At 41.9% G+C, this 18699-nt stretch overlaps 1 protein-coding gene across 2 annotated transcripts in view; it reads right to left on the bottom strand.

The window, feature by feature from the left end:
- PLA2G4F (phospholipase A2 group IVF) overlaps positions 1-18699 on the bottom strand; it is a 114148-nt gene that overhangs the window by 43899 nt on the left and 51550 nt on the right. For both annotated transcript variants that reach the window (XM_073639097.1, XM_073639098.1), the window contains 6 exons: positions 18392-18558; positions 14577-14690; positions 14467-14504; positions 9258-9387; positions 3365-3501; positions 2562-2784 (listed from right to left, as the gene is read on the bottom strand). In XM_073639097.1, the coding sequence (XP_073495198.1) occupies positions 2562-2784; positions 3365-3501; positions 9258-9387; positions 14467-14504; positions 14577-14690; positions 18392-18558 (809 nt within the window). The remainder of the gene's footprint in view (positions 1-2561; positions 2785-3364; positions 3502-9257; positions 9388-14466; positions 14505-14576; positions 14691-18391; positions 18559-18699) is intronic.

Genomic DNA, 18699 nt, shown 5'->3' with positions numbered 1-18699 from the left:
CATCAGGGGCTCTCCAAACGCGACATGGTGTCCGCTAACAAATTGAATGGAAAATCGGCTCGTGCATGGCAGGCAATCCCCGCAAGTTTTTTTTGGCCGCGAAGCATATGGGGCGGAGACTTGAGCACCCGCGATACTCAGTGCATACCCGAGCACCCGATGCAAACTCAAGTAGCGAGCACTTGCGCTCAACACTAGTCGCCATATCGTCGTCTTTTTTTTCTTTTACTTTTGAAAAAAAAAAAAACAACCCCAACCCTAACATTAGCACAACCCCAACCCCAGCCCTAGCGTTTATTTTTTACGCCGTTCCTCGTGCGGTATAAGTGATGAGATTACTTTATTTTTCGGGTCGGTGCGATTACAGCGATACCAGAATCATATGGGGTTTTTATGATTGACAGCTGTCACACACTAAAAGACACATATTTTGTAAAATCTAGTTTTTGCATCGCCATATTTTGGCCGACAGAGTCATGTGATGGCTCGTTTTTTGCAGGATGAGTTGACGTTGTTATTGGTGCCATTTTCAGGCATGTGACATTTTTTGATCGCTTTCTATTCCTATTTTTGGGAGGCAGAATAAACAAAAACCAGCAATTCAGGAATTGTTTTTTTTTACATTTTTTTTATTCTGTTCCGCGTGTGGTAAAATTGATAAGGTAGCTTTATTCTTCGGGTCAGTACGTTTACAGCGGTACAACATTTATATCGTTTTTTATGTTTTGGCGCTTTTACACAGTAAAAGCTATTTTATAGAAAAAATTATTCTTTTGCATCGCTTTATTCTGAGAGCTGTAACTTTTTTATTTGGAGCTGTATGGCGGCTTGTTTTATGTGGGACGAGATGACGTTTTCAGCGGTACAATTTTTATTTATATTCGTCTTTTTGATTGCGTGTTATTCCATTTTTTGTTTGGTGGTATGATGATAAAGCATTGTTTTTTGCTTTGTTTTTTATTTATTTTTTTTACCGTGTTCACTGAAGGGGTTAACTAGTGGAACAGTTTTATAGGCCAGGTCGTTACGGACGCGGCGATACCAAATATGTGTACTTTTATTGTTTGTTTGTTTTTTATAATAATATTTATTGATGGGTACATTATATTTTTATTTTTGGTGGATTATTTATTTATTTATTTTTTAAAATATTTTTACACTTTTATTTTTATATTTTTTTTCACTTTTTGGGAGTTTTTTTTTACTTTTATACTTTGTCCCACTATGGGACTTTCACTTTTTTTATTCTGATCGCCTGCACAGCATAGGGATGGAGCACCATCCCTGTGCCATGCAGGCAGTCAGCGCTGAACAGGGAGAAGATAGTTTGGAGATGCACTGCGCATGTCCAAACAATCTTCCTGCTGTCTGGTGACCCGGATGTTGTCATGACGACATCGGGTCATCATGGCAACACCCGGGAAGTCGCGGCAGACAGCGCTGGAGGCCGGAAGAGGAGGTGAGTATTGCGATCACCTCTCCTTGCCACCGCAATGCTGCGATCGACTTCGATCGCAGCATTGCGGGGGTTAATGTGATGGGAGAGGTGCTGGACCGCTCCCTGCACATAGTACCAAGTGTCAGCTGTGACAATCAGCTGACACCCGGCGGCGATCGCGCTCGCACGCGCAATCGCGATGACGTACTAATACGGGTCAGGCTCTTAAAACCCAGGGCACAGACGCGTATTAGTACGTCATGGGCTTTAAAGGGGTTAAAGAGTTTCCGTCGTTTTAATTTTTATTTCATAAATCAATAGTAAACATGGAAATAAGGAACTTTGTAACATATCTTATCAGAAAAATCTGCTTCTATCTCTGACACAATTGAACATTCATCACAATTCTCAATTCAGAGGTATGCAAATGGTCTCTTCAATGAGGAAGAGGACCAGATCTCTAGCGCCACCTACAGGAAGTAGCAATCCTAAAAGTCAATAGCGGCCCTTTAACAAGCCTTATCACATGACTTAGGATGTAAGCCAGAACCAGAAACTCAATTTGCTGACACTGTTTCGGGGTCCTCACCTGACATGCTTAACATGTCACTCTCCGCAAGGAGAAACGTTACCCCTTGGATACCGGTCAGAAGCCTCTCACCCAGCCAAACCAAAACTCACACTTTGCACTGATGAGGGGCAGTACCCCGAAACACAGTGTCTGCAAATTGAGATTTTGGTTATTATCCTAAGTCATGTGGCAAGGCTCGTTAAAGGGTCAATATTGACTTTAAGGATTGCTACTTCCTAGAGGTGGCGCTAGAGTTCTAGTCCTCATCCTCTCTGAAGAGACAATTTGCATATTTCCCAGAGGAGCATTGCGGCTTTAAAAGTCTCCTCACCGTGACACGCTTAACATCTCGCTCTTACCAGATTTTTAATTAACTCAGACAACCCCTAAAAGCGACTCACCGTGTGTTCTGTGAATAAGAATAGTTCATGTTATTGTTTTTCACATTTCATCTTTTCACTAGGAATAGCTTTTTATTATTACATAGTTCTTGGCAATAAGCAGCACGATCTGGATAAAAAAATAAGGTTGCATACCCTAGCAATACTGTACCTTCTGGTGAAGAAAATACTCCAAGACAAGCCCCCACAAGTCGCTGAAATTGACTTTGTGACCATCTTGCTCCAAGGCCATCAGCTCTTGTGAACAGTGTTTAAGCCTTTCTGCAGAAAATGCCCCAGACTTGATGGCTGTCATAGATCTCTGTGCCCTGTTTATTGGCTCCTTAAGATCTTTACTCGACCAATCAGGATCTTCATATAGTGTGGACATACACCTAATATGAACAGTGTAATTAAATTATGGAAAAAAAAAGCACTATTTTTTACAAATTATTAAAAAACAAACAAACAGGAACATTTGACATACACCAATTACAGCAGTGCTTAAAAGTGTGTGAAGCCTTCAGAATTTTCCATATTTCCTCCTGTGCTGTGAAGATCAGACCATGACAGATACTTCTTTAAAGAAAACAGGTTGCCTACTCACACCTGATTGTCCTCCTATTAATTTAAAACAATCAAAACATCTCCTAATTGTAAAGGGTTCACAAAATTGCAAGCAGCAATGTACGGTGTATAGTTTTAAGGAGTTTCATGAAAATGTATTTAAAATTTGCAATAATTCAATTTTTCTCTATTTGGTCCCCAACAGATGTCAAGGGGAAACTGAGTAGGTACGGATGTAGTTGTGTACATGTAGCAAACCTATGAAAGGGGACACATGATGTTTGTAATTATTCAGCCAATATGAAAACTGGATGGGAAAATGAAACACGCTAATGATTTATGGGAGTCTTTCATTTACTCTATAAACCATATTTACAGAGTACCTATGAAAATATATTCACATCATACCATGTTGATCCAGATACCCCTGATAAGTAAGTGATGCTATCCAGTAGCTTCAGATCCTGAAGGCCTTTTAGACTGCCGTAAAATGAAGTCATTGCTCTCGCTCCTCCACCAGAACCTAGAACTGCAACTACAGGAACCTGTTCAAAAATCAAAAGGGTTTATGAATGACACAGCTGAATAGACGTTTGTTTGCTTTGCATGTGTCAATGGTAAAACTAATTCTGGAAAAAATGTTAAAACCACTTAAAAATAAATTAATAACTAATAAAAAACAACAACAAGAACAACAACAAGAACAACAACAAGAACAACAACGGGTTTTCACAAAACTGAAAGTTATCCAGAATTCTTAGGATAGGTGATAACTTACTAATCGCTGGGGTCAGAGCACTGGGACTCCCAGCAAACCCTGGAAATGGGGCTCTATAAGCAGAGTCTGAATGGAGCAGAAATGCGTATGCTCAAACTCTGCTCGTGGACATGTGATGTGCCAGCAGTCTTACCATGACGTGGATTGTACTAACAAGGTCAATCACGCCTGGGGATGGCAAGATTAAAGCATCCAGGGCAGGACTAGTCTGGTATAAAGGACGCCCACTGGACTAGTCCTGGCTCACTTAGATGTTGAGTTGCAGAATAAAAGTGCTTTTTTAAAAACATAGAAAACGTTACTGTAAAACTTTAAATGCTTTATTACAATGCAGTGATCAATTCAGATAATTCTACAGTGGGGGTTTGCAATAGTTAGGGGACCGGACAGGTTCCACTTAAAGTAGTTACTTTTGCAGATGGGTTATAGGAGAAATAAACAAACACCTTGCTAGGATCTCCACATCTGGTCCAGGTGACCAAAGATGATACAAGTTAAGTTTGCAATTGATACTGTACTCTTTGAGCATAGCTGATATGCAATTAAAAAAATCAAACATTTATACTTCTAGGGTTGGAACATCTTGCATGGCTGCTTTTTACAAGAGCTCCAGATGAATGACTGATCAAGCCAGCTATAATCCTCACCATCTCTTCCTCAAACCATCTGAAAACAAGAGATATCTACATAAGAAGGTCTGGTCTTCCACAGAAGCCAAATATTTCATAGCCCTGGAGTCCTAGTGCATAGTTTGCAACACTACCTGCTTGGTGCGGCCATATTGAGACCTAAGGAACACATGAAGTCCATCTTTCCAGAAACATCCTTGCCACTCTTGACCCAACTCATCTGCAGCCAAGCACACAGCACATAGAGAATCACCTGCCTGCTGATTCCTTCTGATGGCTGGAACTAGGACTGATCTCAGGCTTCACAAGGGCCATCTTTCAAGTCTCTAGACCAAAGCTGCTGGTCTCCTGACATTCTCTGCACCTCCTACCTGCTTCTGTACCCGCCAAATACCTCTGAACACTGAGTACAGCACATCCCAGCCATCCTCCTGCTTGCCTGGCCATCTGCATCCACAGATAAATGTGGATCTCCAATAGGTGGCACTAGAGTTCAAGTCCTCTTCTCTGAAGAGACAATTTGTATATTTAATTTCCCAGAGGAGCATGCAAAACGTTTAAAGTCTCCTCATACTGGCATGCCAGACCTGGCTCGTCACTCTCCACAAGGTCCCAGTCTTAGCCTCTCATCTGGCCAAATCAGATCTCATACTTTGCACTGATGAGGGGCAACAGCCCGAAACACAGTGTCTGTAAATTGAGATTCTGGTTTGGCTTTTATCCCAAGTCATATTGCATGGCTTGTTAAAGGGTCAATATTGACTTATAGGATTGCTGATTCCAATAGGTAGCATTAGAGTTCAAGTCCTCTTCCTCTCAGAATAGGCAATTTGCATATTTGAGATCTCCTGTGAAAGACAACTACTCCTTCAGGAGTGAGGCACTGTGGCCATAAGTGGGGGAGCTGGGCGACAGGACATTACTGTACATACTTCAAGACAAGGCAGACCGTTTCCAAGTCTTCAGTGTCCTTGATTTACATACAGTATCTCTGTTGTCCGAATGCTGAACAAATAGCTCATCTTTATTACTAACCTAAATTGGCCATCAACTGGCTATAACCAGGGTCCTCCTAATCGTTCAAAAAAATATCAAATATAACAGAAAAACAGAAGAGTGAGGACATTATAAAGATATCAATTATATAGCAAATCATCAATGTTTAAAAAACATAAAAAGGACAAAACTCAATTAAAACCACTTAAAAAGCAATAGCCAATGTAATTTATAATAAGAATGGTCTCCTTCTCCCCTATGACCAGCCCTTAAACAAAACAAAAAATGAAAGAAGTGCAAGATACTGCACATGAATACAGAAGAAGTGATCACAAGTAATAGTAATGTGTCAAATGCATGTCAGACACAAGTAATATATGCTATAAGAGTGATGAATAAGCATGGTGCTACTGCATGAAGAGTCAGACTGGATATTGTAACAGAATCAAAAAAGTCTCCTATATGGGTAAAAATCCAGGCAATGCACCAAAATATACACTGCTCAAAATATTAAAGGGGTGTCCAGGCTGCAATGAGAAGTCTGCAGACACGTTATGTGACTGCAGATCACAGTAATATGTACACTGTTATGATCCCTCTTATTTCCTGTGCAGGTGGGCAGTCATATGACCGCATGAATGTGATTTGCATAATTGTGAATATGTGCAGACTAGACATCAACCAGCTTTTCACAATGTAAGAGAAAAGCCAGACTAGTCTTGCTGTCACATGATCGCAAGTATACGAATCGTATACATGTGGTCACATGACCACCCAACCGCACAGGAACTATGGGGGCGACCGATGGTGTGCACATCGCACTATCAAGATTCGGTATTCTGCAGTCTAAGAGTGACTTTAAAGCGATGAACCCTAAGAAATCCTGCCCACCCCTTTTCAGGGAACACTTGAATCTTTTGTTCGTAGAGGTCGGATATGTGATTTATGTTGAAAATGTTCTCGGATTTAAACCGTGTTACTCATTGGGAACAAAAAGACGTATCAACAGTGAATGGAAATCATTATCAACCAGCTAAGGACTGGACTCCAAATCAGCCCAAAAATCAAAGTAAAAACTGATATAACCTGCAAATCTTATTTTCATTAATTTATACACTGCACAATAGGGTGTCTGGCCCCCATGTGTCTATATGTACTCCTGACCATGTCTAATGAGACGGCAGATGGTGTCCAGGGGAAGGGAAATCTCCTCCTTGACCTAGATCAGGGCACCAGTCATGGTTTCTCTAGCAAAATATCCTATGGGGTATCAATTGGAATCAAGTCTAGTGAATATGGGGACCAGTTAATGGCATCATCCATAAAACTGCCTACACACTCTGGCCACATGAGGCCGGGTACAGTCTGGCGTCAGGCAGAGCCCAGGGCCTACTGCACCAGTCTAAGATCTGGCAATGGCTCTGAGGATTTTATTTTGGTACCCAACAGCAGTCGAGGTACTGTTGATGGTATGTGCAAGTTAGGGTGACTCTCCAAGGATATGCCTCCCTGAACCCAACACCAAACTGGTTTTGCTGGACAATGCAGCATAATGTTCACCAAGGCATCACAAGACTCCTTCGTGTCTCCCATGTGCTTAATGTGAACCTGTCCTCACCTATAAAGAAAATGGGGTGCCAATATCAGAGTTGCCAATTCTGGTGTTCCCAGGAAATGCTAGTCATGATGTACGGTGTTGGCCTTGGGCTATGAGCACAGATGCTACTACAGGATGTCAGGCCTTCGCACGCTCCTCGTTGAGTCTTTTCCATTAAGGAGCAGAAACTGGGCCTGCGGCTGGGTTAGTAACTTACACATGCAAAGCTTTCCAGGGCTGTAGTAACGGCCCATGTCCTGGTATATGCTTCATGAGCTTGAAAGCTTCTTGCAATGTCACGTACAAATTTGCCATCCTGCAGAAGCTGGACAACATGTGCACCCTGAATGGGTTCATGCTACCAGCAGTGAAAGGAACACCAGCAAAAGTAGTGAAGAATCAGTCAGGAAGGAAGAGGTCTATGGCCACCACCTGCCATACCATTCAATTTATTGAGGTTATCCTGCTGTTGCCTTTCCAGCATCCCCATTACCCCCTGTTGTGATCAGGCAGAGTCGCTTATTGAGTTCAGGTAGTGCACAACATATGACCAAGTGCTCAATGGGCAAATTGAAGGGGCACAATGGTGCACTGAGCCCATAGCCACACCAAGGGTGCACCAAAGCATACAAAACAATTCATTTTTCTGCCAAATAAATCACTACATTCCTGTATACGTGATTTAATTAGTGTTTGGTGTGACAGAGTACCTTTAACAAAGAAAATAGAAAATCTGCCTTTTTTTAACTTTAGTGATTGTATGTGTTAAACAGCATGATCGCTCCAATAGGACCAAAGAGATCAACCTAAAGAAATTGTATGTCATGGAGTTGGACCTAGCACCATAATAACAAAATCCAAAAATAGTAATAACTGTAATAAATTGGTAAGTGAAGTTTTGAAAAGTTTTTTGGAGTGGGTTCGCTCTGAAAAAATGCTTCAATAACTGCTGGAAAGACTTGTCCTACTCATTTTTTTTGTTTTAAAATTACTTGCTGCTCAAACGTTAACAATTTTGAGAATTTTTTTCTGCTTCAGGCTTTGAAAAATACCTGGTGAAACAAAATAAAGTGCATGTCACTTCTTAAAAGCAGCATCCCCTGACTTAAAACGCTGCAAGTTAGGCACAGTCCAATCAAAAAGCTGCAAAAAAAAAAAAAAACCTGCAAAAATACTTGAACAACTCTTCAAGACTGCTGGAAGAAACAAAAAAAAACTTAAAAAAAAAAACAAGAAAAAGGAGCTTCCTGAATCAGTTTAAACTTGAAAACTTCTTTTGCCCCAGTCAAAAAAACTGTGTGCACATACCTTGAAGGAAATTTAGTTTCAATGTTCATTCCAAGACCATAATATTTTGAAGTACAGTGGGTACGGAAAGTATTCAGACCCCTTCAAATTTTTCATTGCAGCCATTTGGTAAATTCTAAAAAGTTCATTTTTTTTCTTATTAAGGTACACTCTGCACCCCATCTTGACTGAAAAAACACAGAAATTTAGAAATTTTTGCAAATTTTTTAAAAAAGAAAAACAAGCTCAGATACTCGTATTTAAGTCTCATGCTGTCCATTTCCTTGTGATCCTCCTTGAGATGGTTCTACTCCTTCATTGGGAGACCAGCTGTGTTTAATTAAACTGATAGGACTTGATTTGGAAAGGCACACACCTGTCTATATAAGACCTCACAGCTCACAGTGCATGTCAGACCAAATGAGAATCATTTGCTCAAAGGAACTGCCCAAGGAGCTCAGACAGAATTGTGGCAAGGCACAGATCTGGCCAAGGTTATAAAAGAACTTCTGCAGTACTCAAGGTTCCTAACAGCACAGTGGCCTGTTTTTTTTTAGTCAAGATGGGGTGCAGAGTGTACTTTAATGAGAAAAAAAATGAACTTTTTAGAATTTACCAAATGGCTGCAATGAAACAAAGGGTGAAAAATTTAAAGGGGTCTGAATACTTTCCGTACCCACTGTATTTCTCAAGCTGACAATTATAGTAGCTTATCATGCAATTAAGGGCAATTATTGGAACATGGCCATGTTCACCCAATTGCATTTTTTTTTTCAAAATTGTGGCAAGAAAAATACATTGGGAAAGCAACATGTGAACACAACCTTAGCATTAAGAAAGGTTTTGGTTTGTTTCCGTCACCTCTATTAGTTGCTGGATATGAAACAAAGTCCATGCCCAATGCAAACAATATTTAAAGTCCCCATAATTGAAACCAAAGCTTATGATCATAGCCAAAATAAGGCGATGCCTGCTAATTTTCCCATTATTATTTCTATGTAATAATCAACCCACCTGATCAGGAACTGCATTCAGCACCAAGGCTTTTTTGAGAGATTGTGCAATAATTTTCTCTCTCTTCTCTATGAAGTCTCTCTCTCCCTGAGACAGACCAAACCCAAGTCGAATGTCCAGTTCTTGAGAGCTAACCTCAGACAGAACATAAAATACAAGTCAAGTAGTGAAAAATTTACAAATGTTGTGCTAAAATGTACTTTTTTTTTTTTTTAGTAAATATACTAGAGATGGACCATAGATTACCACTTAATTGTAAGGTCAACTGAAGGTTTGGAGAAGATCGGTAACCATGAAACGTTTATAAAGATTTCCAAACTGAAGTAGGGTACCTAGATTGCGTTTTGCTATTGCATTTATTAAACATTTGAAAATATTGTTTACAAACACTAAAAGCAAAAAAGCATAATATTTCTGTGTCCCCGCTCCTTCATACCCTCACTTGCGAATACATCGGAACACATAAAAATACACAAGACAATGGGAGACCACGTGCAGTGCACGGCAGGGGCCACTAAACAATGTATGGGTTTGTCTCTCTTTAACCCATGCATTGCTTATATCTGGTTTAGCCAGACCACATTTCAGCTAAATTAGCAGGGGTCCCAGGTATCTGATCCCCATGATCACACTTTAATGGGGTTAAAGTGAACCACTTTAACCCTTTCCACAGTGACCAATTTTTGCTTTTGCAATCTTTTTTTTTCATAACCTTTTTCCAAGAGCCATAATTTTTTTATTTTTCTGTTGATCTAGCAACATGAGATGTTTTTTTATGGAACAAGTTGTAGTATTGATTGTCACCATTCATTTTACTGTACAATTTACTGAAAAAAAACAAGAAAAAAATTCCTGTGTAATATTCTTTTCAATGCACAGTATGTGACAGTGCGCTCACTCTTAGGCTCTAATGAGAAGTGACATGTCGGCAACAAAGCGCACTTTCAGTGTGCATTGTAAAAAATAAAAATGCAGCAAGCAAGGACTAGCCATGCCCCGAAAGTGATGTCTGTTTCGGGGGCGTGGTTGATCTCTGTTCTACCTACAATGCCCTCTCTTGCCAGTTTGTCACTCCTCAGAAGAGTTGGCGAATAAGTGCACGGTCACTGTGCATTAAAAAGAATATTGCACATTGACAAGGAAGCTTGTACTGAGTATACGTTGGAACGGACAACCAATGCATGCTCAATAGTGCAGGGATGCTTCATTACGGGGAGGGGACAGAAGCTACGGCAGTTCCTGTGCTCCCCGATGACATCTTGTTGGAGTATCCTACTGGAGATTCTCCAAGGAAATGTCATCAAAATGGAAGTAGGTAAAAAAAATAAAGCAGTTCAGAAGATTAGATAGGGAATGGTAGGGATTTTTTAATCAAAGTTTATTAGAAAGACAATTTGATTATTAAAATAAGTATTAGCTCTCTGCCTCTATTCTACGACTGACATTGATATCCTCACTCCGCGACACAGACAGCACCACTGCTTTCTACAATGCCACTCTCCCATCAGCTATGGACTCGGTCGCCCCACTTATGCATGGCAGAGCGCGACGAGTCAATAGGCAACCCTGGCACAACAACCTCACTAGACAGCTTCGGCAAGCGTCCAGGGTTGCGGAGCATCGTTGGAAGAAAACACATACTCAAGATGACTTCACTGCATTCAAATCAGCCCTCACCTCTGTTAAACAGGCCTACTTCACAACCCTCATATCCTCCTTATCCTACAACCCCAAACAGCTATTCAACACTTTCAACTCTCTCATCCACCCTCCACTGCCCCCTCCGACCTCCGTCATCTCTGCTGAGGAGTTTGCCACACACTTCAGAAACAAGATTGACCAAACATGGCAAGTCTTTACTGTCCGACCACCACAACCCCTTTGTTTCCCAGACCGTTGACCTTCCCCCATAACCTCCCTTTCCAACATCACGGAAGGAGACCTCACTCATCTCCTCTCCAAATCACACCTCACCACTTGTGCACTTGACCCCATCCCATCTCATCCCCAACCTCACCCTCACACTCATCCCATCCCTAACCCATCTTTTCAACCTATCACTAACTTCTGGTACCTTCCCCGCCGCCTTCAAACATGCCACAATCACGCCCATCCTCAAAAAGCCATCCCTCGACCCAACCACCCTGTCCAGCTACCGCCCCATATCGCTGCTCCCATTTGGCTCCAAACTCCTTGAGCAACAAGTTCACGCTGAACTTTCCTCTCACTTCTCATCTAACTCTCTCTTTAATAACCGACAATCTGGCTTCTGCCCCCACCATTCCACTGAAACTGATCTTACCAAAATTACTAATGACTTACAACCAAAGCTAACAGACAATTATCTGAACTCCTTCTTGACCTGTCCTCTGCCTTTGACGCAGTTGACCACTGCCTCCTACTACAGATCTGCTCTTCCATTGGCGTCAAAGACCTTGCCCTATCTTGGATCTCCTCATTCCTTTCCAACCGCACATTTAGCGTCTCCCACTCCCATGCTCCCTCCTCATCCCGCCCCCTCTCTGTTGGAGTCCTTCAAGGCTCTATCCTAGGACCCCTACTCTTCTCAATCTATACCCTTGGCCTGGGACAGCTCAAAATCCCATGGCTTCCAATACCATCTGTACGCTGATAACACCCAGATCTACCTATTTGGCCCAGATGTCACCTCTCTGCTGTCCAGAATTCCAGCATGTCTATCAGCCATATCCTCCTTCTCCTCTCGCTTCCTCAAGCTCAATGTGGACAAAACTGAACTCCTCATCTTTCCCCCATCTCGCGTATCTTCTGCTCCTGATCTTTTTATCACAATAAATGACACCACACTTTCCCCAGTACCGGCAATCCGCTGCCTCGGAGTAACTCTTGACTCTGCTCTGTCATTCAAATCCCACATCCAAGCTCTCGCCACCCTTGTCGTCTCCAGCTCAAAATTATTTCCAGAATATGTCCTTTCCTCAACCCTCAATCTACAAAACTGCTTGTGCATGCCCTCATCATCTCCCGCCTCGATGACTGCAACATCCTCCTCTGTGACCTACCTGCTAACACTCTCGCACCCCTCCAGTCCATCCTTAACTCTGCTGCGCGACTGGTTCATCTCTCTCCTCGCTACTCCTCCACTGCCCCCCTTTGCAAATCCCTTCACTGGCTCCCAATTGCCCAGCGTATCCAGTTCAAACTACTAACACTGACCTACAAAGCCATCCATAACCTTTCCCCTCCGTACATCTCTGAACTAATCTCCCGATATATTCCCTCATGTAATCTCCAGTCCTCCCAAGTTCTCCTTCTCTCCTCCACACTTATTTGTTCCTCACCCAATCGCCTCCAAGACTTCTCCCGAATATCCCCCATGCTATGGAATTCTGTGCCCCAACACGTCCGATTAGCCTCCACATTTGGATCCTTCAGACAGGACCTGAAAACCCATCTCTTCAAACAAGCTTACAACCTGCCATGACCTTACTTACTGCCACCTCAACACCGGAGCTACTGCAACCCCCCCAACCTACTGTCTCCTTTCCTGTTCCTGTAGAATGTAAGCCCGCAAGGGCAGGGTCCTCTTCCCTCCGTACTAATCTATCATTGTTAGTTTTGTTTACTGTAAGTGATATCTGTGTCTGGTATGTAACCCCTTCTTATGTACAGCACCATGGAATCAATGGTGCTATATAAATAAATAATAATAATATTTTTGGATCTGCCTAACATCCCAATCAACCCTCTCCAGTCCACTGACGAGCTATTACCAGTGCTGTGTAATCACCTTCCCCAGGCACCGGCATCACTACTCTCACTGTCCAGAGCTGTACGATTGTGCAAATGCCCTTTTATCTCTACGTGATAATATAGTGCTAATACTGTAAACTCCAGAACAAACCACTGATATCTGGCATAACTTGTGCTGAGCTTTTTACTTCTACAGCTCTGCTGGTCACCAGACCAGTCACTCAAGGAGGAGAGCCCGCCCTGCCAGACACCAGGAGGTGAGGAGATAGCAAGGAGACTGCAGAGTTGTGTGCTGCTCAAGAGACAACTTGAGAATAACTAATTAAAAGACGTCTCCCAATAATAGGGCGATACCAGAGTGTCCCACTGCTTGTATCCACAGCAATAACTATAATCTTTAGGAGAGGTATCAAGTGTTCAATTTTCCTGCAAGCGTCAACACAGGGAAAACTGTGCATTACATTGCTCAGAAAGAAAAGCTTTTGTAGTCATCCAGTGCTCAGACTTACAGGTGAAGGAAGGTTCTTAATGATGAACTTATAATGTATTAAATTAGAAATACTTAGGACATTTTAAAGTAGAAGTTCTGTAACTGACAACTCTTTAAAAGTGGATCAGTCAGCTCCTCCGGCTCTTCGGTTATTTTTGTTTTTGTTCATAAAACACGAATTTTTGAAAATCTTTTCTCAGAACTTGTGTAGTGCTATTACTCTCTTATTCTTCCTGGAAATATTTTAATAAACTGAAATCTGGATTACTATTCCTCTTGTCAATAATGCTCTACATACTAGTCAATCAGTACCTACATGGACAGACTGTAGTACCAGGGGATTTGTAATGACCAGTTATCAATTTATTCATACAAACTTGGGAGGAACAACTTTGGAATAGTACAACAGTAGATTAAGAGTACAGTAGTTTCAAAGTTTTAAAATAAAATGTTTCAGAATTGTTATATCTTGAGGAATACAAGTATTTACTAAACAGACGTCAAGAGAGCAGAGAAGTGCTTTAATTTTTACATAAATTTTACATTTTAAAATAGTTCTCCGCTACTGAGGATACATCATCAATACAAAAACTGAGTATAACATCCATCAACCCAACTGATCAGCTATTATTACCTCTAGTGACCGGATATACGCAGGGTATGGACCCGAACACCACATCTCTGTATTAAGTAGTCACTGCCGGGTGCTGCAGAGCAGCTCCTATTGAAGAGAATAAGTACTGATCTGCAGTACTCAGCAGCAGCCACTACATGTAACCTGTGGTGTTCTGCTTTGTGCACAGTTTACATCTAGTCGCCACCAGTGGTGATGACCGCTAATCAGCTGTCATCATCAACTATATATCGATGAACTATCCCAAGGACTATAAGGCTATTGACTGACATGATTATGGGTTATATTTCAACTTTACTTTTAGTAAAATTAGCCATTTAATTTAATTATTCAATTTAAAGAATACAACTAACCTCTCTTCCTTGGTCATGCTCATATTGACAATGTAATTCTAAAAAATATAAAGATAATTAAAGTGCTGTTCAGTCAAACTTATTTTATAAATAAAAAAACTAAATTTTACCTTGGCCAAAGGTAGATCAATATCAATCTCCTGCCCTATAGGAATTGATGACATTGGTACAGATCCTTTGCCTAAAAATAATGTCCTTTTATCAAGTTCTGGTCCCATGTCATTCTTTAAAAAAGAAAAAAAAAATGATGTTATTTATCTTGTCAGATTTGTAGATGTAGTAACATAACATGTCTTACATGTAACATAGATCTGAAATCCCCCTACAATGGTTGGACTAAGGACGGCGGTTTATTCCCCTAAATCCTGTGGTCAAGGATTTTGACAAGGGTTGCAATAGCAATAAGGGGCATAACAAAGGTCCTAACATCTGCCATAGACTTAAACCAATTAATTGGCAGCCTGTTAGAAAGGTACCGTATATTCCGGCGTATAAGACGACCTGGTGTATAAGACGACCCCCCTACTTTCCTGTTAAAATATAGAGTTTAGGATATATTCACCGTATAAGACTACCCCTTTTCCAACGCATACCAAACACCGGTAAAAATTAAAAAAAAACAGATTTGAATTTAACATGGTCCTTTTTTAATTTAAATTCTTATGACATGCAGGTATATAGCAGGAAAACTGTCACTCATAAACATATTAAAATAGGGGGGACCCCACGTCATTTTTTGGGGGGGTCCCCCATTCTAATAGCTAGTAAAGGCTAGGTATTCAGCTGGGGGCTGATATTAGTAGCCTGGGAAGCTCCGTGGGTATTACCCCCTTCCCAGACTTCAAACATCTGCCCCAGCCGTCTGCTTAACCTCCGCTAGAGACTATAATGATGGTGGATCCCACGCCAATTTTCTTTTTAAAAAATCCTTTATTTTAACACTAAATGACAATTGAGGGGTTAATAAAGATGCAGTCCCTAAATTATTATTAATTTTGTAATTAATTTTTCCCAAAAATGTTGACGTGGGCTTCGCCATATTTTTGTGTCCAGCCAGGTACAGCAGGCAGGAACGGGCTGCCCCCAACCACCAGCTGCCTATTTGTACCTGGCCGGACACAACAATATAGGGAAGCCCTTTTTTTTTTAATTATTTCATGAAATAATTAAAAAAAAAAAAAGACGTGGGGCTTCGCCCTATTTTTGTGTCCAGCCAGGTACAACTAGGCAGCTGGGGGCTGGAATCTGCAGCGCAGGGAGGCCCAAGCTTTCTGGGCCCCCCCCGCTGCAAATTGCAGTCCGCAGCCACCCCGGAAAATGGCGCGTTCATAGAAGCGCCATCTTCTGGCGCTGTACCCAACTCATCCAGGGCCCTGGTGCGGTGGCTCACTGGGTAATAAAGGGGTTAGGGCCAGCTTGGCATTATCAGCTGGCCCTAAGCCCGAAATTCATGGGGTCACGCCAATATTAGACATGACCACCATGAATTTCTAGTAAAGTAATTAAAAAAAACACAACACCCAGAAAAAAGTCCTTTAATTGAAATAAAGACACAATTCTTTATTGTTCTAAATTAAACCATACTTACAGTCACGCCCATTCCAGCTGAAGCCAACGATCTCCTGCAATAAAAGTAAAATAATAAAGCAACCTCATCCTTACCTCTCCATGGTTCCCAGGACCGGTCCAGCTCTGCTACATTCACATGACAGGCTGCACCGCAGCAGAACGCTGCCGTTCAGCTTGCCATGCGGCAGACACTGAGAAGCGCAGGCATGCTTGTGCTCCTCAGTGTCTGACTGTGACGGCATCCAGATGAGCCGAGATCATGTCCAATGAACTCGGCTCACCTCATGCACGTCACTGACAGCGTGGGAAAATTCTCCTGCTCCCCGCATGCGCAGTAGAAGTTTCCCACGCTGTCAGTGACGGACGTCCAGGAGGTGAGCTGAGTTCATTGTCGGCTCATCTGGATGCCGTCAGTCAGACACTGAGGAGCGCAAGCATGCCTGCGCTTCGCAGTGTCTGCGGGATGACAGGCTGGATGGCAGCGTACTGCTGCGGTCCACCTGTTATCTCGATGTAGCAGAGCTGGAGCTGTCGTGGGAACCATGGAAAGGTAAGGATGAGGTTGCTTTATTATTTTACTTTTATTGCAGGAGATCGTTGGCTTCAGCTGGAATGGGCGTGACGGTAAGTATGGTTTAATTTAGAACAATAAAGATTTGTGTCTTTATTTCAATTAAAGGACTTTATTCTGGGTGTTTGTGTTTTTTTTAACTTTGACTATGGGGTTAGTAATGGGGGTGTCTTATAGACCCCTCTCCATTACTAACCTGGGCTTGATGTCAGCTGGCATTATAAGCTGACATCAACCCCAGCCCTATTACCCCACTGCCACCGCTACAGGGCAGTGGGAAGAGCGAGGCTAAGTGCCAGATTTGGCGCATCCTATGAATGCGCCATTTCTGGGGCGGCTGAGGGCTGGTGTTTCTAGTCTGGGAGGGGGCCAATATTCATGGCTCCCTTCCTGGGCTATTAATATCAGCCCCCAGCTGTCTGCCTAGCCTTTGCTAGCTATTAAAATAGGGGGGACCCCACGTCATTTTTTTGGGGGGGTCCCCCATTTTAATAGCTAGTAAAGGCTAGGTGTTCAGCTGGGGGCTGATATTAGTAGCCTGGGAACCTCCATGGGTATTACCCCCTTCCCAGGCTTCAAACATTTGCCCCAGCCGTCTGCTTAACCTTCGCTAGAGACTAAAATTAAGGGGAACCCCACGCCAATTTTTTTTTTAATAAATCCGTTATTTTAACACTAGATGACAAGTACAGTAAGCAACACTGTCACTGTACTTCATATATATGTGACTGACATGTTTCTATCTATCTAATCTATGTGTGATGCTCTATTCTTTCTATTCTAAATGGTCGGGTGCCGGCTTATGCCGCTGCTGAATTGCCGGCTTTTCATATATTGTCACAGAAGCGATGCGAACTTCCCAGCTCCGGACACAGCGCAGCGCTTCTGTGACAAGTGAAAGCTGTCGGCACAGAAGCCCTGCGCTGTGTCCGGAGCTGGGAATACGCAGCGATGTGTCAGTTTCAGCACAGAAGCGCTGACTGTCTGGACCTACCGCCGCCGTATTTTAACTCCCTCCACCTTATATTAACTCCGACATGGCAGGGATACGGCCACGGCAGCTTATTAACACCCCCAGAGTATCCCCGCATGTCAATTTCTGAAAGTTCAAAAGCATTACCGGCGTATAAGACGACCCCAGACTAGACAGAAGATTTTTCAGTCTTCAAAAGTCGTCTTATACGCCGGAATATACGGTAAGCATAATACACTGCACTGTGTAAGTAGTGTAATGTACTATTTAAGCCATTAAAAGATACAATATTAATTCACAATATGTACATATTTTTTTAAAAAAAGTTAAATTAAAAAAAAAAAATAATTAAGCTGTTTTTAGTAATTAAAAAAAAAAAAAAAAAAAAAAAAAACAACTGCCTCACCCCCAAAAAATAAGATGGGGAATAACTTACTGATCAATGGGAGTCCAGAAGTAGCTCAACCTCTATTCCATTCATTGTTTATGGGACTGCTGATAATAGTCGAGCGCTGTACTCGGCTTTTTCTCGCAGTCCATAAACAATAGAGCTTCACATAAATGTAAGTGACAATCATTTGGATTGGCAGTAATCAGTAAGTCATCCTATGAATCAAGGATAACTTTCACTTCTAGTAACACCCCTTTATGGTCAAACTGGCTTTGTATCCAAAGAAGTTAACCCGCAATAATAATTTTTAATCGTTCCACAAGATAGATAAGCGTGGGATTGCTGGAAGCAGAGCGCTGAACTCTACAATGGTATTTAAAAGGGTTAAAATAAGTTAGAGTGGACTTTTCAAGTAAAATACCTGTGCTACTTTCAGCGTCTTTAATAGACAGACGTCTAGATGTGGACTCATATCTTTATCAGCATGGAAAACAAATGTGCCCTCTTTATTACTTTGCGATTTCTTAACTGAAGCACTTATCTGTTTCTCATAAGACCCCGGCACAGCCAGCTTTAGCATGCAGTCCCCTGAAAAATTAGACATGTTCATACTTAGGCTTTGTATGCAATCCACTGTAAATAAATCTCAAACCATGATTCCATGGGTTCCAGTAAAAAGGATCCGTTTTTCAGTCTTAAAGGGGTTACGACTATTATCAGAAAGGTGCT

This window comes from Phyllobates terribilis, unplaced genomic scaffold, assembly GCF_046119375.1.
Source record: "Phyllobates terribilis strain yellow unplaced genomic scaffold, ASM4611937v1 Scaffold_7__3_contigs__length_470593459, whole genome shotgun sequence".
Classification (NCBI taxonomy): Eukaryota; Metazoa; Chordata; class Amphibia; order Anura; family Dendrobatidae; genus Phyllobates; species Phyllobates terribilis.
The sequence above is the reverse complement of the archived record's forward strand: the minus strand, read 5'-3'. Positions and strand labels throughout refer to the sequence as shown.